Source organism: Petromyzon marinus, chromosome 15 (assembly GCF_048934315.1).
Source record: "Petromyzon marinus isolate PM22_M1 ecotype Great Lakes invasive population chromosome 15, UKy_Petmar_22M1.pri1.0, whole genome shotgun sequence".
In the NCBI taxonomy this organism is placed as follows: domain Eukaryota; kingdom Metazoa; phylum Chordata; class Hyperoartia; order Petromyzontiformes; family Petromyzontidae; genus Petromyzon; species Petromyzon marinus.
In genome coordinates, this window is record NC_133681.1 from 2,154,152 (window position 1) to 2,173,616 (window position 19,465).

Consider the following 19,465-nt stretch of genomic DNA (forward strand, 5'->3'; position numbering starts at 1 on the left):
GCGTTGGCAAGCGCCTGCAATGGTAACATTGACACACGGAAATCCATTTCAGGTAGCATGACATGGAAATGTGTATTCATCTAAAATTATATTGGATTACATTATATTATACTGCATTTTACCAAACTTTATGACAATGTGTATAACCACAACAGCGCTGCAAATAGTAAAAAGCATACCAAAGTGAAATCAGTAATGTGAGGGTATTTTTAATTGTACATAACGTGATGAATGTATGAGGAAACACATGTTTTATAACACAGATGTGAATTGGATGTAACGCGATCGAGTGAACGGAACTACATCGCGCGAGTAGGAATGAGCGGTTGTACGGCGGCCTCGGCGTAGCATCACACGAGATATTGGGATGCTGCTGGATGCTTCAAGATGCTACGCACGCTCCTCAGTCTTTGTTCAGCCTGCGTACGCATTTCACGTGTTATCGCGAACTGCGCGTTACCCCTCTATATTTTCCCCATAAAAGCGGTGTCATTCAGGAATGCAACTACCGCCGCGTTATAGGAGAAGAGACTTTATGATATTTCAAAAATGTGACAATAAAACCACTTTTCAAAGTTATCACATTTCATTATGACCTGCGCAAATAAAAACTCCAAGCGTCGTTATCAGCTCCGCAGAGGATTGGTGTGGTGGCCTTGATTGATGCCCTTGAACGCATTTTATACACCGCTGTTGTACGTCACACTGTGCTGTCATGCCCCCTCGCTAGAATACAAGTGTATGCTTTGTGATAACCAGTGCTGCTCTGAGCCTTGAACTACGACCTGAGGCAAATTGTCACCTTGAACCCCGCGCTCGCCACGTGTGTTGGGTGATTGCGTGATGCCCGTTGAAGTAACCGCACTCTCCCCTAAAAATCAGAATGTCACCGCTGGTGTGTTGGTGTCACCACTGGTGTGTTGGTGTCACTACTGGTGTGTTGGTGTCACCGCTGGTGTGTTGGTGTGACCACTGGTGTGTTGGTGTCACTACTGGTGTGTTGGTGTCACTACTGGTGTGTTGGTGTCACTACTGGTGTGTTGGTGTCACTCCTGGTGTGTTGGTGTCACCACTAGTGTGTTGGTGTCACCACTGGTGTGTTGGTGTGACCACTGGTGTGTTGGTGTCACCACTGGTGTGTTGGTGTGACCACTGGTGTGTTGGTGTCACTACTAGTGTGTTGGAGTCACTTCTGGTGTGTTGGTGTCACCACTAGTGTGTTGGTGTGACCACTGGTGTGTTGGTGTGACCACTGGTGTGTTGGTGTGACCACTGGTGTGTTGGTGTCACCACTGGTGTGTTGGTGTCATCACTGGTGTGTTGGTGTCACCACTGGTGTGTTGGTGTGACCACTGGTGTGTTGGTGTCATCACTGGTGTGTTAGTGTCACTACTGGTGTGTTGGTGTGACCACTGGTGTGTTGGTGTCACCACTGGTGTGTTGGTGTCACTACTGGTGTGTTGGTGTCACTACTGGTGTGTTGGTGTCATCACTGGTGTGTTGGTGTCACCACTGGTGTGTTGGTGTCACTACTGGTGTGTTGGTGTCACCACTGGTGTGTTGGTGTGACCACTGGTGTGTTGGTGTCACTACTGGTGTGTTGGTGTCACCACTGGTGTGTTGGTGTCACCACTGGTGTGTTGGTGTCACCACTGGTGTGTTGGTGTCACCACTGGTGTGTTGGTGTCACCACTGGTGTGTTGGTGTCACCGCTGGTGTGTTGGTGTCACCACTGGTGTGTTGGTGTCACTACTGGTGTGTTGGTGTCACCACTGTGTGTTAGTGTCACTACTGGTGTGTTGGTGTCACTACTGGTGTGTTGGTGTCACCACTGGTGTGTTGGTGTCACCACTGGTGTGTTGGTGTCACTCCTGGTGTGTTGGTGTCACCACTGGTGTGTTGGTGTCACCACTGTGTGTTGGTGTCACTACTGGGTGTGTTAGTGTCACTCCTGGTGTGTTGGTGTCACCACTGGTGTGTTGGTGTCACCGCTGGTGTGTTGGTGTCACCACTGTGTGTTAGTGTCACTACTGGTGTGTTGGTGTCACTACTGGTGTGTTGGTGTCACCACTGGTGTGTTGGTGTCACTACTGGTGTGTTGGTGTCACCACTGGTGTGTTGGTGTCACCACTGTGTGTTGGTGTCACTACTGGGTGTGTTAGTGTCACTCCTGGTGTGTTGGTGTCACCACTGGTGTGTTAGTGTCACCACTGGTGTGTTGGTGTCACTCCTGGTGTGTTGGTGTCACCACTGGTGTGTTGGTGTCACTACTGGTGTGTTGGTGTCACCACTGTGTGTTAGTGTCACTACTGGTGTGTTGGTGTCACTCCTGGTGTGTTGGTGTCACCACTGGTGTGTTGGTGTCACTACTGGTGTGTTGGTGTCACTACTGGTGTGTTGGTGTCACCACTGGTGTGTTGGTGTCACCACTGGTGTGTTGGTGTCACCACTAGTGTGTTGGTGTCACTACTGGTGTGTTGGTGTCACTACTGGTGTGTTGGTGTCACCACTGGTGTGTTGGTGTCACTACTGGTGTGTTGGTGTCACCACTGGTGTGTTGGTGTCACCACTGGTGTGTTGGTGTCACTACTGGTGTGTTGGTGTCACCGCTGGTGTGTTGGTGTCACCACTGGTGTGTTGGTGTCACCGCTGGTGTGTTGGTGTCACTCCTGGTGTGTTGGTGTCACCACTGGTGTGTTGGTGATCACAGGCGTTTGCAAACCTACGAGGCCGAGTAATGCTTTTGATTAGAATACGATATGAATATACGTCCTGCGGTTTGTGATGAAAACATTTTCAAATTCCCATCTATAAATCTTTTTTTTACAATTAGAATTTGACCAGGAAAGGCCCACTGAGCTACACAGTTCTTTCTGAGAAGCAACCTGGCCACAAACAATAGACAGTGGCTCATCACGTGGAAATGTATAACATCCATATACTCTAAACGCATGTTGAGTCTCAATGCGGAGGGAAAAACCAGAGGATCTGGAGAAAAATTCACGAGGCCACGGGGAGAGAGACACACAAACTCAAAATATACAGAAAACATCAGGGTTGGGATGAAACCCACAACCTCCTCCATACCAGGCGAGGTAGTTAATATCTCCCTACCGCACACGCGCACACGCTCGGCACGGGGGTGGCAACCTAACGGTGAAGTTTATAAACTTTTTTTTGTTGTTGTAGATGATTGAACTCATCGTTCAAGGCCACACGCAAGTCAAGGTCGCTGGGGTATTGCACAGGTAGGGTCATAAACACCGCATCTGGTTCGTAGGCTCCCTCTGTAATATTGCCAACGTCAGCAGCGTTGTGCGGCATTTCTCAGAAGTTCACTATCAGGGCCCTGATGAGGCCAAGGCTGCGGAGGATACACCACGACTGTTGATGGGGAATGAAAGGGCGCGTCTGAAAATCTGTGATGAAGCTGAGCAGGTGGGGGCGAGGGTGCAGTAAAGCAGCACTGGATGCAGGACGGCATGGAACATGCACCAAGAATCAGCAGAGAGAACGTCGAAACATCACACGGCAGTGGAATTGTAAAAGCCGTGGATTTACCCTCCAACAAACTGGTGTGACGCTCCAACACACCGGTGTGACGCTCCAACACACCGGTGTGACGCTCCAACACACCGGTGTGACAACTCCAACACACCGGTGTGACCCTCCAACACACCGGTGTGACCACTCCAACACACCGGTGTGAGGCTCCAACACACCGGTGTGAGGCTCCAACACACCGGTGTGACCACTCCAACACACCGGTGTGACGCTCCAACACACCGGTGTGACGCTCCAACACACCGGTGTGACAACTCCAACACACCGGTGTGACCCTCCAACACACCGGTGTGACGCTCCAACACACCGGTGTGACCACTCCAACACACCGGTGTGACCACTCCAACACACCGGTGTGACGCTCCAACACACCGGTGTGACAACTCCAACACCGGTGTGACCCTCCAACACACCGGTGTGACCACTCCAACACAACGGTGTGACGCTCCAACACACAGGTGTGAGGCTCCAACACACTGGTGTGACCACTTCAACACACCGGTGTGACACTCCAACACACCGGTGTGACCCTCTAACACACCGGTGTGACCACTTCAACACACCGGTGCGACGCTCCAACACACCGGTGTGACCCTCTAACACACCGGTGTGACCACTCCAACACACCGGTGTGACCCTCCAACACACCGGTGTGACCACTTCAACACACCGGTGTGACGCTCCAACACACCGGTGTGACCACTTCAACACACCGGTGTGACGCTCCAACACACCGGTGTGACCCACCAACACACCGGTGTGACGCTCCAGCACACCGGTGTGACCACACCAACACACCGGTGTGACGCTCCAACACACCGGTGTGACGCTTTAACACACCGGTGTGACCACTCCAACACACCGGTGTGACGCTCCAACACACCGGTGTGACCACTCCAACACACCGGTGTGAGCGCTCCAACACACCGGTGTGACCACATCAACTCACCGGTGTGACCACTTCAACACACCGGTGTGACGCTCCAACACACCGGTGTGACGCTTCAACACACCGGTGTGACCACTCCAACACACCGGTGTGACGCTCCAACACACCGGTGTGACCCTCTAACACACCGGTGTGACCACTTCAACACACCGGTGTGACCCACCAACACACCGGTGTGACGCTCCAGCACACCGGTGTGACCACACCAACACACCGGTGTGACGCTCCAACAAACCAGTGTGACCACTCCAACACACTGGTGTGACGCTCCAACACACCGGTGTGACGCTCCAACACACCAGTGTGACGCTCCAACACACCGGTGTGACGCTTCAACACACCGGTGTGACAACTCCAACACACCGGTGTGACGCTCCAACACACCGGTGTGACCACTCCAACACACCGGTGTGACCACTTCAACACACTGGTGTGACGCTCCAACACACCGGTGTGACCACTTCAACACACCGGTGTGACGCTCCAACACACCGGTGTGACCCTCCAACACACTGGTGTGAGCGCTTCAACACATCGGTGTGACGCTCCAACACACCGGTGTGATGCTCCAACACACCGGTGTGACCACTTCAACACACCGGTGTGACCACTTCAACACACCGGTGTGACCACTCCAACACACCGGTGTGACGCTCCAACACACCGGTGTGACCCTCCAACACACCGGTGTGACGCTCCAACACACCGGTGTGACGCTCCAACACACCGGTGTGACCCTCCAACACACCGGTGTGACCACTTCAACATACCGGTGTGACCACTTCAACACACCGGTGTGACCACTCCAACACACCGGTGTGACGCTCCAACACACCGGTGTGACGCTCCAACACACCGGTGTGACGCTCCAACACACCGGTGTGACCACTTCAACACACCGGTGTGACCACTTCAACACACCGGTGTGACGCTCCAACACACCGGTGTGACCCTCCAACACACCGGTGTGACCCTCCAACACACCGGTGTGACGCTCCAACACACCGGTGTGACGCTCCAACACACCGGTGTGACCACTTCAACACACCGGTGTGACCACTCCAACACACCGGTGTGACGCTCCAACACACCGATGTGACCACTCCAACACACCGGTGTGACCACTCCAACACACCGGTGTGACCCTCCAACACACCGGTGTGACTACTCCAACACACCGGTGTGACCACTCTAACACACCGGTGTGACGCTCCAACACACCGGTGTGACCACTCCAACACACCGGTGTGACGCTCCAACACACCGGTGTGACACTCCAACACCCCGGTGTGACCACTCCAACACACCGGTGTGACGCTCCAACACACCGGTGTGACGCTCCAACACACCGGTGTGACCCTCCAACACACCGGTGTGACCACTTCAACACACCGGTGTGACCACTTCAACACACCGGTGTGACCACTCCAACACACCGGTGTGACGCTCCAACATACCGGTGTGACGCTCCAACACACCGGTGTGACCCTCCAACACACCGGTGTGACCACTTCAACACACCGGTGTGACGCTCCAACACACCGGTGTGACCCACCAACACACCGGTGTGACCCTCCAACACACCGGTGTGACCACTCCAACACACCGGTGTGACCACTCCAACACACCGGTGTGACGCTCCAACACACCGGTGTGACCACTTCAACACACCGGTGTGACCACTCCAACACACCGGTGTGACCCTCCAACACACCGGTGTGACCACTCCAACACACCGGTGTGACCACTCCAACACACCGGTGTGACCACTTCAACACACCGGTGTGACCACTTCAACACACCGGTGTGACCCTCCAACACACCGGTGTGACGCTCCAACACACCGATGTAACCCAAATAAAACCTCTATGATGGAAATCTTCGGGCAAAATGCCTTGAAAAGGCTGGACACGCGGTAAATGTGGGTATCCTCCGGGTCCTTTGGTGTCCTCCCACGGCTATGAACGCTCTTCGATAGAGTTGGCCACACACCCCCAACTTAGGACTACAGAATGGGACCTTTTTTTGCCGGGATCACAGTTATGAAAAAATTTGAATGGGTCTTTGCCCTCTCTGGCAAAGGAAGAGGCAGTGTTAAGATGTTCAAACACCAAATAGAAAACCAGTTGCAAGGAATCAAGTCTGCCTTAACCACACGTGCTTGCGGGCAACATGCCGAACAAACATGCTCTGATAATTTATGGCATTGCCTTTGAAACTCATTGGCCTCCACCAAAGACTGCCTTCCTTAGTGCCTAGTCTCGCAAGCGTATAAATAAATAAATGGTGCTCACCATGTACAATCAATGAATCAATAAATGTTCATTCGTCGCACGGAAAGTCCCTTGTAGCCGGTTGCCCAGCTCGTTTGCCAGAGAGATCCGTGGTGCATCAAAACAACGATCAATGCGATCCATACGGAGGAGCGGGCAACAGCGGAACGCGCGCCACAGGCGCGGGTAGTAACGGAGCGATCTGTCGGAGCTGTCGGGACTCGTGTGCGCGTGTCGTACGGGTGAGCCTCGACTGCCATCGTCTAGCGGCACCACCGCTCTCACTTGTTGAGTGCTTCGTACACAAACGTGCAAAAAAATGTGCTGCTGCTGCTTAGCAAACTAAGATAACCTTGGCCTATCACTTCAAAGGGAGGTGGGCAAGAGATGGAGAGGAGAAGCGGGACTGAGTTGGGGTTGGGATGATATTAGGAGTGGGGGTGGTGGGGGATGGTGGGGGGGGGAGAAATGTTTGGGGAAGGCAGTAGGGCGACGAGATAGCGATTGGCAATTATAACCCCCCACACCCACCCACCCACCGACGCTCAGCGTGAACCTTGCTTATAAAAGTCGAGCGGCGCGCACCTCCCAGCTAACCAGCCCGCCCGTGTGCTGCGTTCCGCCACCCTGGTCCCCCACCTGGCAAGACATCCCCGACCCCCCCCAGGCCAGCAAACAACCGTGACCCAACAGCAGACGGCGCCTCCGACAAAGACGATGCCTCTCCTGGTGACCCTCACCATCGCCGCCGCGCTCTCCGCCTGCGTGCTGCTCTGCATCCTGCTCAGCCTGCGGCGCAGGTAAACCGGTCCCTCCCGGGTGCCTCGCTGCCCTCGCAACAGGCAACACCAAGACGCGAGTGGTCCTGGAAGACCCCTGCGTATCGCGAGCTCTTCGATGGTGACCTTTTTGATGCGGTGCACGTTTAAGTGCAGATGTTGATGAAATGTCTTGGGGTTTTTTTTGTACCCCAAATAATCAACGTTGCCAAAGTGTACATTGTCAACTGCACGTTCGGCTCGCGAGAGCCATGCGCCAGAACGTAAGCTGTGGAAAGGGGTGCGAGTCCGTCCTAGAGCAGGGACGTTCTCAAACGAAGCTAAACACACCGTGGGTTGATGAAATGAGAAGAAGCTTGTCCGTTATGCGTGCGCGCAACAAACCCTGTTTATTTCTGCATTGTAATTGGGACGGTGCGTATTCGGTGAACAGCGGTGGCCAAATGGTGTTCACGAAAAGCGCCGTCACCGTTTTCGCGTGGTTCTCTGCTATCTCCCCCGATGGCCTCTAACGTTTGAACTCTTGGGCAAATACGAGGTACAGCCGTGCGTGACGATGTCCTAGAAAGGGCTAGAACGGTGAAATTTGTGACCGCTGATAGCCGAGTCCATGCTTGTAACTACAAGAAACAAGTCAGTTTAACAGGAGGGTTTTCGCGACCAATATCATCCATAATCATCCACACCGCTTAGTGCTGTACTAGTGACGAATTGGCCACGTTCTGTTTACGTGACAATCCTTACTAGTTGGCTGTGTCGGGTGGTGGCGGGTTTTAACGACATATATTTAAGCGATATAACCCAAAAAACCCCCCCTCTATTATACAAGAAACCAAAAAAAAATAATTTTAATTTCTTTGGACCCCTCAAAAAGTTGGTGGTTGGGGGTAGGGGGGAAGCATTCTATGCTGGGGTTTAAATGTCACTGAGTCCCAATAAGGCATTGGAGATGCAAAAAACCCATCCACGATTTTGTTTGTTTATGGAACCCCCGGTGCTCAATGCAAATACTGCATCGTATCTCCTTAATAACTTCAACGACTCGGCCATTTGATGGCATTGGAGTGAAGAGTGCCGCATGAAACGCTTCCGCGCACACGAATGCAAGGACAACACAAGCACAAGCTGCGAAAATCGCAAGGCGATTGCAAAAAAACGAACTCCAATGTGCAGACGCTGAAGTCAGAGCAGGTAACGAGCGATTGACTTCCAGCCACGGCCTGCTGCCACCCCGTGGCGGCAGATCCCGTAACCTGGAGTCGAACCCCGACCACGGCGAACGCCGCTGGCAAACGGCGCCAGGAGCCTTCGCCAGCGACCAGTGCCCAGCAGCGCGGCGAAACTTTTGGTCAAGCAACCCCCCACCCCAACCCACGCCACCTCACCCCCTCCATCAACGATAAAGCAAATGTTAGGCCATGCATTCGACAGTAGAATTATTGTTTGATCATTGTCGTGTTTATTTGGAATGTTGTGCACGAGATGGTGCGATAAGATATGTTGGTAGGTTGTAACGCGCACATTGTTAGGATAAACTATTGAACGTAACGTAATGAAAGTGGACAAACAATAACAGTCACTTACACTAAATGGCAATTCGTCGCAAACAACATATATCGCCTCTGCATAGAGTGTACGCTCAGAAGAAATCAAATATGAATATTATTGCTTCAGTGACTTCAGTAGAATTGGGCAAATTTCCAATCTGTTAAGTTCCCATGTTTAATAACACTGAAAAGTGTTGTAGTACAATAAATGATTAACATAATACTGACAATTCGATGTTACGTCACGTAACACGTGCGATGCGTACGCAGGCTGAACAAAGACCGAGGCGTGTGCGTAGCATCTAGAAGCATCCAGCAGCATCCCAATGTCTCGTGCGATGCTACGCCGACGCCGCCGTACAACCGCTCATTCCTACTCGCGCGATGTTATTCCATTCACTCAATCGCGTTACATCCAGTTGGCATCCGCGTTGTACGAAAAAAATGTCTGCCCTAATACATCAATCGCATTATATCCAATTTACGTTATGAAAACGGATAGGCTTGCTCACCCTGCCATAGGAATGTGGAATTTCCACCGTTGACTCAACAGCAAATCACTTGAACTCTTTTGACCACTGCAGAAAAGTCCTTTTGGGCCGCATGGTGCTCATTGCCTCCCCCCCCCCCCCCGCTGCTGTATCCTGGAAGGACGCCCGGGGAGCCTCCGCTGGAGAATGGCTGGCTGCCCTTCCTCGGCCTCGCGCTGCAGTTCGGGGTCAACCCGCTGGAGTTCTTGCGCAAGCGCCAGCGGCGGCACGGGGACATCTTCACGTGCAGGATCGCCGGCAAATACATCCACTTCATCACGGACCCATTCTCCTACAGCGCCGTGGCACGGCGAGGCCGCCACCTCGACTGGAACAAGTTCGCCTACGAGCTCTCGTCGAAGGTAAGCGACGGTGAAGGTGGACGCCCGACGCTTCTCCCTCCCCGGGAGCCCCTGAACGTTGACGATGACCACGGTCATTGTCCTCGTCGTCGTCGTGAGACTCACGGCAAGCTAAGTTGGTGGCGATTGTATTTGACGTTTCGCCGGAGGGCCTCCTCGTCAGAGCCGAGAACGCTGTGAACGCCCGACAATGCTGGGTGTAATCTGCAGCGTATAAAATTTGCCGAAGTTTTCGCTTGGGCTTTTCAGCGGTCTCTCCCCCCCCCGCCCCCGTTTGTTGATGAACCACAAACAATCAATTGGAATATCTTCCCGGGTGACAGTTCGATTTGTTCTGTCGGGTGGTCGACGAACGTGCTCGTGTACAGCTGGCAGCGAATTCTGAAAAAGAGCTGTACAACTCAGCGGGCCTTACCTGGTAAATTTTTTTTAAAAAATTCGTTCAATAGTTTGTGTGAATCGATGTTGTTTTGTGGTGCGTAGCTGTTTGGCCACCACAGCATGGACCCGGACGCCGGCTACACCACGGAGAATCTGCACCAAACGTTCCTGCGTACGCTGCAGGGAGAGGGCCTGGTGGGGATGTCCGAGAGCATGCTGGAGAACATGCAAAGCGTCATGCTGCGCGACTCCGATCGCTCCAAGCCGGTGCTGGGAGCCGAGCACGAGTCACCACCCGAGGCGGCCAGGCAGCGCAGACGCAGCCCCAACTCGGCGGCGCAACCCCCCTGCGCTGAGGATGCGGCGCATCTCCTCCCCGATCCAAATCGTGTCAATTTGATTAAATCTGAGTCAAGAGGCCAGGCAGACAGGGACAATGTGGACACTACCGCTTATACAAATAAGGGCGAATCAGTTGGCAGCTCCAGTGACATGCAAATCACGCGGCACAGGTGTGCTCAGACAGACGCTCTAATTCGGCCACCACAATCCAAGCCATTGCCACTGCTGGGACACCAGGGCCTGCCCACTGCCTGGCAGCAGAATGGACTCTACCTCTTCTGCTACAGCATCATGTTCGAGGCGAGCTTCATGACCATGTTCGGGAAAGAGCTGCATCAGCAGAACAGTCCCAGGGAGCATCGAGCCAACATCCACAGCATGCAGAACAACTTCAAGACCTTCGACAGCTTCTTCCCTGCGCTGGTCGCGGGCCTCCCCATCAAGCTCTTCTACTGGGCGCACAGCGCGCGCGAGAAGCTCGCCAAGGAGCTCAAGCAGGAGAAGCTGTACGAGCGGCACAACATGTCGGCGCTCATCGCCCTCCGAATACAACTCAATGACACGCTGTCTCGCATGGACGACATGGGCAAGGCACGCACCCACCTGGCCCTGCTGTGGGCCTCGCTGGCCAACACCCTTCCAGCCGCCTTCTGGAGCCTCTTCTACCTCCTCAGGTATGTGGAAGGCTCCCCGAGCTCTGTGTGCGCCCTCCTCGCCCACGACTCGCCGCGACTCTCGGGTGTTGGTGGCGTGAGCGCTCTCGCCCTTCGGAGCGGTGAAATGAATTTGCTCCGCCGCTGCTCTCCAGGTCTCCGGAGGCAATGCAGGCGGCCAGGAAGGAAATCAAGGAGGTCATTGGGGACTGCCACTGGAAGGAGGGAGAGCTCCTCAAGTTTAGCGAAGAGCAACTGAACAGGCTCGTCATATTAGGTACACATCGCCCTTTACTCAACCTTCGCTGTCACGTGGTGTTAATCGGTTCACAAACACAACGTTTTAAATAAAGTGATCGTGTTGTAGTATCTGGGTATTACTGCTCTTGGCTATGAAACTGTATTTTTCACAGTTTTGGACGATCCTCAGACCGCCCTCACTTTTTTCAAACAAGCGTGCGCCACACGAGTCTCATGCGCTGTCCGTTGTTTTTGCTGCTGCTGCTGCAGAGAGCGTGATCAAGGAGGCGATGCGGCTCTCCAGCGCCTCCATGAACGTCCGAGTGGTGAAGGAAGACTTTGAGCTTGCCCTGGACTCAAGCAGAGGGTACCGGGTCCGCAAGGGTGACGTCATCGCGCTGTACCCACAGCTGCTGCACTACGACCCCGACATATTCCACGATCCGCTGGTAAATATGCGCAGCCGTGAACGTGACTTTAAATTCCCCCACTCGCGTGTTAATCGGTCCGTGCGCAATACGTTTTGGGCTACGGTAGAATGAACTGTAAATAAAAACCAAGATAAATAAGCAGTGCTCCTCCTACCTATGTGTATCTCTCCATGTAAAAAGTTATCCTTTCCCGTTCCGATGACGTACGTGTACGTTATTAGTTTTTCTTCCGATTCCGTTCCGACAATGTACATGTACATCATCACAACGAAACCGGAAGAAAAATAAAATAACTTCTCAGTACCGAGGCTCCCACAAGGCCATGCGGGAGGTCGTGTCGCTACGATTCTCTGTGGGGAGTACGATGTCTTTAAAAACAACGGCGCTACGCCTCTGTAAATAAAATTAATGCTGAGCCGCGTGCGCATTCCGAGATTCAGAGGTGAACGGGACAACCACACCCTACAATTTGCAGATGTTTTGGAATTGGAAAGGCTTAAGAGTAAATCTGACACATCCCCTCAACCACCCAGCCATCCAGGAGTGCACAATCTCCGCAGTAATGGTTCAACACAACCAAATTAATCTGCCACAATATATATGTACACACGTCTCAGAATACAATTTTAATTATGACCGCTTCGAAACATCGGTATAAAAAAAAAGTTCCTGATTTTAATCGAAGGTTGACATTTTAATCGGTTTAAATTTAGCAGCTAACATGGATGGTGCGTTTGCTTTCGACAGAAATTCAAGCACGACCGGTTTTTGGACGACAACGGCCAAGAGAGGACAAACTTCTATAAGAACGGGCGGAAGCTCAAGTACTACTACATGCCCTTCGGCTCCGGAATCACCATGTGCCCCGGACGCTTCTTTGCCATGATCGAGATGAAGCAGTTCCTGCTGCTGGTCATGAGCCTGTATGACATGGAGCTGCTGGACTCGGAGGAGGTCCCGCCAACCCTGGACCAGGCCCGGGTCGGGCTCGGTATCCTGCAGCCCGCTACAGATGTTCCCTTCCGCTACCGAATCAAACCCACGTCTCGCAGCGTCCACCTCTAGTCCTTCTAGCCACGATCGCACTTCACAATACACTATTACCCAACTCTTCCATAAAGCTCTATCTCTGTGTAGGAGTGGAAGTCCAGTGCACTGTGCGCTTTACCAAGAAAAGGCTGTGGCCAATAATTAACCATATTTATTAATAATGTGCAGAATAGTAAAAGGGAGAAAAAGAAGGGAACCCCCCTCCACCCCCACCCCCGTTTCTGTTCCACTTCCCGACCACGGCGCGTTCGTCCCAACGTTGTGCAGTGCGGCCAGGAGGCCTTGAGTCACCCTGGACGAGGGTGCACATACAAAGCTTGCCGGCTATTTGGCCTGCCGCTGCGTTCACATAGAGTTATGCTGTCACCTGTGGAAGAGTAATGGATGAGAATCCACATTTTGGGAACTGATAGGTCGACTTAAAGAACGTTCCCAACGTGGCCACAGGCGACAATGCTAGCAAGACCCCACTGTGCCTATATAGAGGCTATGGATTCACCTGTTCATGTATTTTACCCTCGCGATTTTAAAACGGATGGCACGTGAACGCTAGCTGAGGGGTGCACGAGTGGCAGGAACTACAGCTGGATGCAGAAAATGTTTACATCTACCTCATTGTCCACATTGACATTTGGATTAAAAAGGGAAGATGTCGTGCTTCCGGAATATGGGCGCAGCTCAATGGCAGACTCCCAGTGGGAGCGGCGCCTGTACGACCGATGCCAGATTAAGCCAAGGTAACGTCATTGTGTGATATGAATTAGTTAATAAAATACAGCCCTTTGTCAATCTGCTACTGCTGGATGAAAAAAACAACCCCCATGCCATGGCAGTCATGGGGATTGTTTGACCATACTTCACCATGCTGGTCACTTAAAGGTTTCAGATAGTACCCACTGCTGATATTAGCTATGCCCTGGAATGAAACTCAGGTCATGGGGTTCAAAGTGCAGTGCACTAACCACTGCCATTTAACAAAAAAATGATCTTGAAAAAAGTTTTGTTTGACTTTGGTTGTGTATCAAACTGTGCCCATGCTCGACCCCTGCTTTAACTGTGTGCCAGTATCTATTAAGTGTACGGTTCTCTGCTGCGAACATCGGCCACACACTGCTGCGACTGCAGCAGTATGAGAATCACTGATACGATTTTGAGTTTGAAACAATATCTTTTAAACAAATTTTCTTAATTGTATATATGTTATTTATTTTATAAAATCGTGAATTCTTCAATAATAATATAACTGTTGCTTAAAGCGATGGGCCAAGAAACACCCGAGTCTGTGCTGCCTGGGTGAAAAGTGGCCAAACTTCGCTCAGTAAACGCAAGAAAATAAATTTCCATCGTGTTCGGAGCACGAAGTAAGCCACCGATGTGAAGGGGAACCCCGATTTGCGTGCAGCCTGCGGGACCATGGGCCCTCTGGTTAGCACCAACGAGGAAGTGAGAGTGGGTGGCGTTTTTGACGCTCGGGTGTTGAGGACTTGAGAAACATTTGGACTTACGTTTGTCGCCAAACTGGCAAACTTGTCCACATTTTTTTTTAAACAAAATAAGTACAATAGAAATGAGTCTGCATCGATGGTGCGGGGCTTTAGGGAAATATTATAATCCAACATAGGTTTGGCAACATTTGTCGGAATGCGTTTGGAACGGTATAAATGTACGGTTGCCAAGAAAACTTAAGACGATGTCCTGCTAAGTGGCACCTAGCCAGTGGTGTCTTGTTGGCACTTTAGCAGAGTCTGCATCGATGGTGCGGGGCTTTAGGGAAATCATGGATAAGCAAAGCAAAATAGGTATTTAAGTTGGGCATTATACATGTTTGTTCATTATGCATAATTGCTGTAAAATAAAGCAACGTGTTGAATATTTTATCGTAATTCCCTTTCATACGCTCGAAGTGCCTCCCAAAGGCATTGATAAAAATGTGTCACGTGAATTGCACAGAAGCGTAATATTTTCGCTTACACCTTACACAGTACTGTAGTGCATAGAGCAACACACGCCTTTGGTAAAAAAAAATCACGAGCCCTGTATTTGCAAAGAAGCGCCTCAATGAACCTCAAGATCCATGCCCCAAGAGGACGCTGTAATTGGGAATATTTGACCAGTTCCTTTGATGAGGATTTGTTTTTGCTTGGTTCGTGAAGAATGCAATACCCTGGCGAAGACCCAAACAATGAGGTGACACGGGTCCACACAGACGGGTTCATGAACCCACCTGCCGCACGAAACACAACACCTCGCTGATCTCGTCAAGGGGCATTAACTGTCCGCTCATCCTCCCCAGCAGCAGTCACTTTTGGCTGGCCATCGAACAACGACGATCACCGCTTCTGCGGCCGTCTGGAACGCTCTTCATTCCGATATTAGGAAGCCACTCGAGATACGCACTTTTACATCATCTAGACCGGTCGTTCTTCACCTGTTCTGCAGCCTTACACCCCTTTCATTCTCAGTCGTTAAATTGTTTTAATATGCTAATAAAAACGTAGGTTTGATTAAACAAAGTAGTTGTCCTTATACTCTTTGTTTTTTTTCGGTAAAGTCACGTCGGTAAAATATAAGAAAACAATTAAATCACGACGTTTCGGAGGCAACACAAGCTTCCGTCTTCAGGTGGAACAGTCACAGCAAGATCGCTGCATCAAGTGGGGAGGCTCTGAGAGCCTCGAGCTTATATATACAGGTTAAGGAGGGGGGGAGGAGCCAAGTAGGGGACATTGATGGGTTGCGGGGCTAAGTTAATCCGTCTTTTGTTATGTTGAGGGTGCGGGGGATGCGGTGGGTCACGGCACGGGGGCAATGGAAAAATGGAAACAAAAATGGAAAAATTTGATTTTTTCCATTTTTCTAATTTTTCCATTTTTGTTACCATTTTTCCATTGCCCCCGTGCAGTGACCCACCGCATCCCCCGCACCCTCAACATAACAAAAGACGGATTAACTTAGCCCCGCACCCCATCAATGTCCCCTGCTTGGCTCCTCCCCCCCCCCACCTTAACCTGTATATAAGCTCGGGTGTCTCAGAGCTCCCCACTTGATGCAGCGATCTTGCTGTGACTGTTCCACCTGAAGACGGAAACTTGTGTTGCCTCCGAAACGTCGTGATTTAATTGTTTTCTTTTATTTTGTTTTACCTACGTGACTTTACCGAAAAAAACAAAGAGTATGAATCATTGCAGTCACGAAAGCTTCAAATCTATAATAGTTGTCCTTAGGTGCCTATGCTTAATTTGTTTCGATGATTTACCTAGAAAGGGCATCTCGCACTCACAAGGGGTGCTTGCACCCCAGGTAAGGAATCACTGATCTACATTGATTAAACAAACATTTCTTTACAACTGTTTTGTGTGTTTAGTTTGTTGTCCTTCCCCCGCGCCCTCCGACTAGCGCGGTTGGCTATGTACGGTGTGAAAGAAGTTCAACATAGCACTACGGTACATGCACGCGCGCACTGCCAACTGCTCTCCACCTCTTTGGTTCTATTGGGTAAAGTCACGTAGGTAAGAAATAAAACAACAAAAATCACGACGTTTCGGCCACAACACAAGCGGCCTTCATCAGGTGAAGGGACCAGACTGTCTCGAGGACAGCGCTGGAGTGAACACAGCCAAGCTCAGACCGCGACCTTTAAGCTGTGTGAGAGTAATTAAGGTGCCTTGAAAAAGGAATTTAGCATAATAATTTGCATTTTAATAGGCGGACTTAGCATGATGAAAGGTAGGGAGGGGGTCGACCTGTGCAGGCTGGCGAGGGGGCACGGTAGCGTCCACATGCTGGTGGTGTGAAAAGGGATTATAAGAAGCTGCGAAAGTTTGGGGTACCACTACTTGAAAAATATACTGTACCATTGAAAATTAGTTTAATGTTTGGTTCGATTTAGAACATCTTTCCAATGGTTGCTTAATTTGAAACCATCTTCTCGGTTGAAATTGTGTCTGTGTTTGTAAATCTGAATTGCCTCGTGAACAAATCTCTGATAAAAACCCGTGGGTTTGCACCTCGCAGCTCAGCGCGTTTGAGTTTCTCAAACCCTCGCGGTGCACAAGCCCTCACCAACAAAGCGTCCATCACAATAACCACATGAAGCAAGCTCTTCAGCAGTGGCTGGCTGCCTGTTATATCGGAATATAGTTAAATGTACGTACTGTATATCTTGACTTACAGCTTTCGTGACTGCAGAAATTCATATTTTTTCACCGAAAGACGCAAAAAATATGTACGAACTGTACTTTGTTGAACTTATTTCGCACTGCACGCAGCCAACCACCGTGCGAATCGGAGGTGCGCGTAGGAGGACAACAAACTAAACACAGCCAAAATAAACTTCACCTCCGAGAGTTACCAACTCTTCTCTCGGCTGCTTATGACACAGTTGCGTAACTCTGCATGCAACACGCCACGTGAAAGTTTATGCTGACCGTGTTGATGGAGAGTTTCAGTTCTCTAGCCCAGTGATGATTCTTAACCTTGTTTGGCTACTGCTGTTACCCCTCTTATTGCCAGAAAGAGTAAAGATGTATTCTTATTTTTTCACAATTTGATACTGCCAAAAGAAAAGGTCCCATTTTGTACCCCCTTGTTGAATAGCTTTAACCGAGTAACCCCCATGCCTGACACAACATGGTTCTAAGAAATACATTTTAAGAATAATGAACATTAATACTTTAACCAATTTTCATTTTTGTGAGGTATCCTAACTAGCTGCGAACTGCAAGCGATTACAAACTAAAATAAACGGACGCTCTGCACGCGTGAGGTCATCTGTTTGGGCTCGCTGGTTACTCTTGTAAACCACATTGCTTACGATCAATGAGTTTCGAAAATACCTTGTATATACAGTGAGGGAAAAAAGCATTTGATCCCCTGCTGATTTTGTGCGTTTGCCCACTGACAAGGAAATGATCAGTCTATAATTTTAATGGTAGGTTTATTTGAACAATGAGAAACAGAATAACAACAAGAAAATCCAGAAAAACGCATGTCAAAATGTTATAAATTGATTTGCATTTTAATGAGGGAAATAAGTATTTGACCCCCTCTCAATCAGAAAGATTTCTGGCTCCCAGGTGTCTTTTATACAGGTAACGAGCTGAGATTAGGAGCACACTCTTAAAGGGAGTGCTCCTAATCTCAGCTTGTTACCTGTATAAAAGACACCTGTCCACAGAAGCAATCATTCAATAAGATTCCAAACTCTCCACCATGGCCAAGACCAAAGAGCTCTCCAAGGATGTCAGGGACAAGATTGTAGACCTACACAAGGCTGGAATGGGCTACAAGACCATTGCCAAGCAGCTTGGTGAGAAGGTGACAACAGTTGGTGCGATTATTCGCAAATGGAAGAAACACAAAATAACTGTCAATCTCCCTCGGCCTGGGGCTCCATGCAAGATCGCACCTCGTGGATGTTCCAATGATCGTGAGAACGGTGAGGAATCATCTCAGAACTACACGGGAGGAACTTGTCAATGATCTCAAGGCAGCTGGGACCATAGTTGCCAAGAAAAAATTGGTAACACACTACGACGTGAAGGACTGAAATCCTGCAGTGCCCGCAAGGTCCCCCTGCTCAAGTTTACCAATGAACATCTGAATGATTCAGAGCACAACTGGGTGAAAGTGTTGTGGTCAGATGAGACCAAAATGGAGCTCTTTGGCATCAACTCAACTCGCCGTGTTTGGAGGAGGAATGCTGCCTATGACCCCAGGAACACCATCCCCACCGTCAAACATGGAGGTGGAAACATTATGCTTTGGGGGTGTTTTCTGCTAAGGGGACAGGACAACTTCACCGCATCAAAAGGACGATGGACGGGGTAATGTACCGTCAAATCTTGGGTGAGAACCTCCTTCCCTCAGCCAGGGCATTGAAAATGGGTCGTGGATGGGTATTCCAGCATGACAATGACCCAAAACACACGGCCAAGGCAACTAAGGAGTGGCTCAAGAAGAAGCACATTAAGGTCCTGGAGTGGCCTAGCCAGTCTCCAGACCTTAATCCCATAGAAAATCTGTGGAGGGAGCTGAAGGTTCGAGTTGCCAAACGTCAGCCTCGAAACCTTAATGACTTGGAGAAGATCTGCAAATAGGAGTGGGACAAAATCCCTCCTGAGATGTGTGCAAAGCTGGTGGCCAACTACAAGAAACGTCTGACCTCTGTGATTGCCAACAAGGGTTTTGCCACCAAGTACTAAGTCATGTTTTGCAGAGGGGTCAAATACTTATTTCCCTCATTAAAATGCAAATCAATTGATAACATTTTTGACATGCGTTTTCCTGGATTTTCTTGTTGTTATTCTGTCTCTCACTGTTTAAATAAACCTACCAATAAAATTATAGACTGATCATTTCTTTG

General features: G+C 50.3%; 1 protein-coding gene across 1 annotated transcript; it reads left to right on the plus strand.

Annotated features, from left to right (window-relative positions):
• The first annotated feature begins 7,392 nt into the window (after positions 1-7,392).
• On the plus strand, positions 7,393-14,971 carry LOC116942568 (cytochrome P450 7A1-like). Its single transcript, XM_032954630.2, has 6 exons — positions 7,393-7,586; positions 9,764-10,004; positions 10,488-11,401; positions 11,536-11,657; positions 11,891-12,069; positions 12,799-14,971. Exons 1-6 carry the CDS (start codon positions 7,504-7,506, stop codon positions 13,114-13,116), a joined length of 1,857 nt encoding a protein of 618 aa, XP_032810521.2. The 5' UTR covers positions 7,393-7,503; the 3' UTR covers positions 13,117-14,971.
• Positions 14,972-19,465: the final 4,494 nt, after the last annotated feature.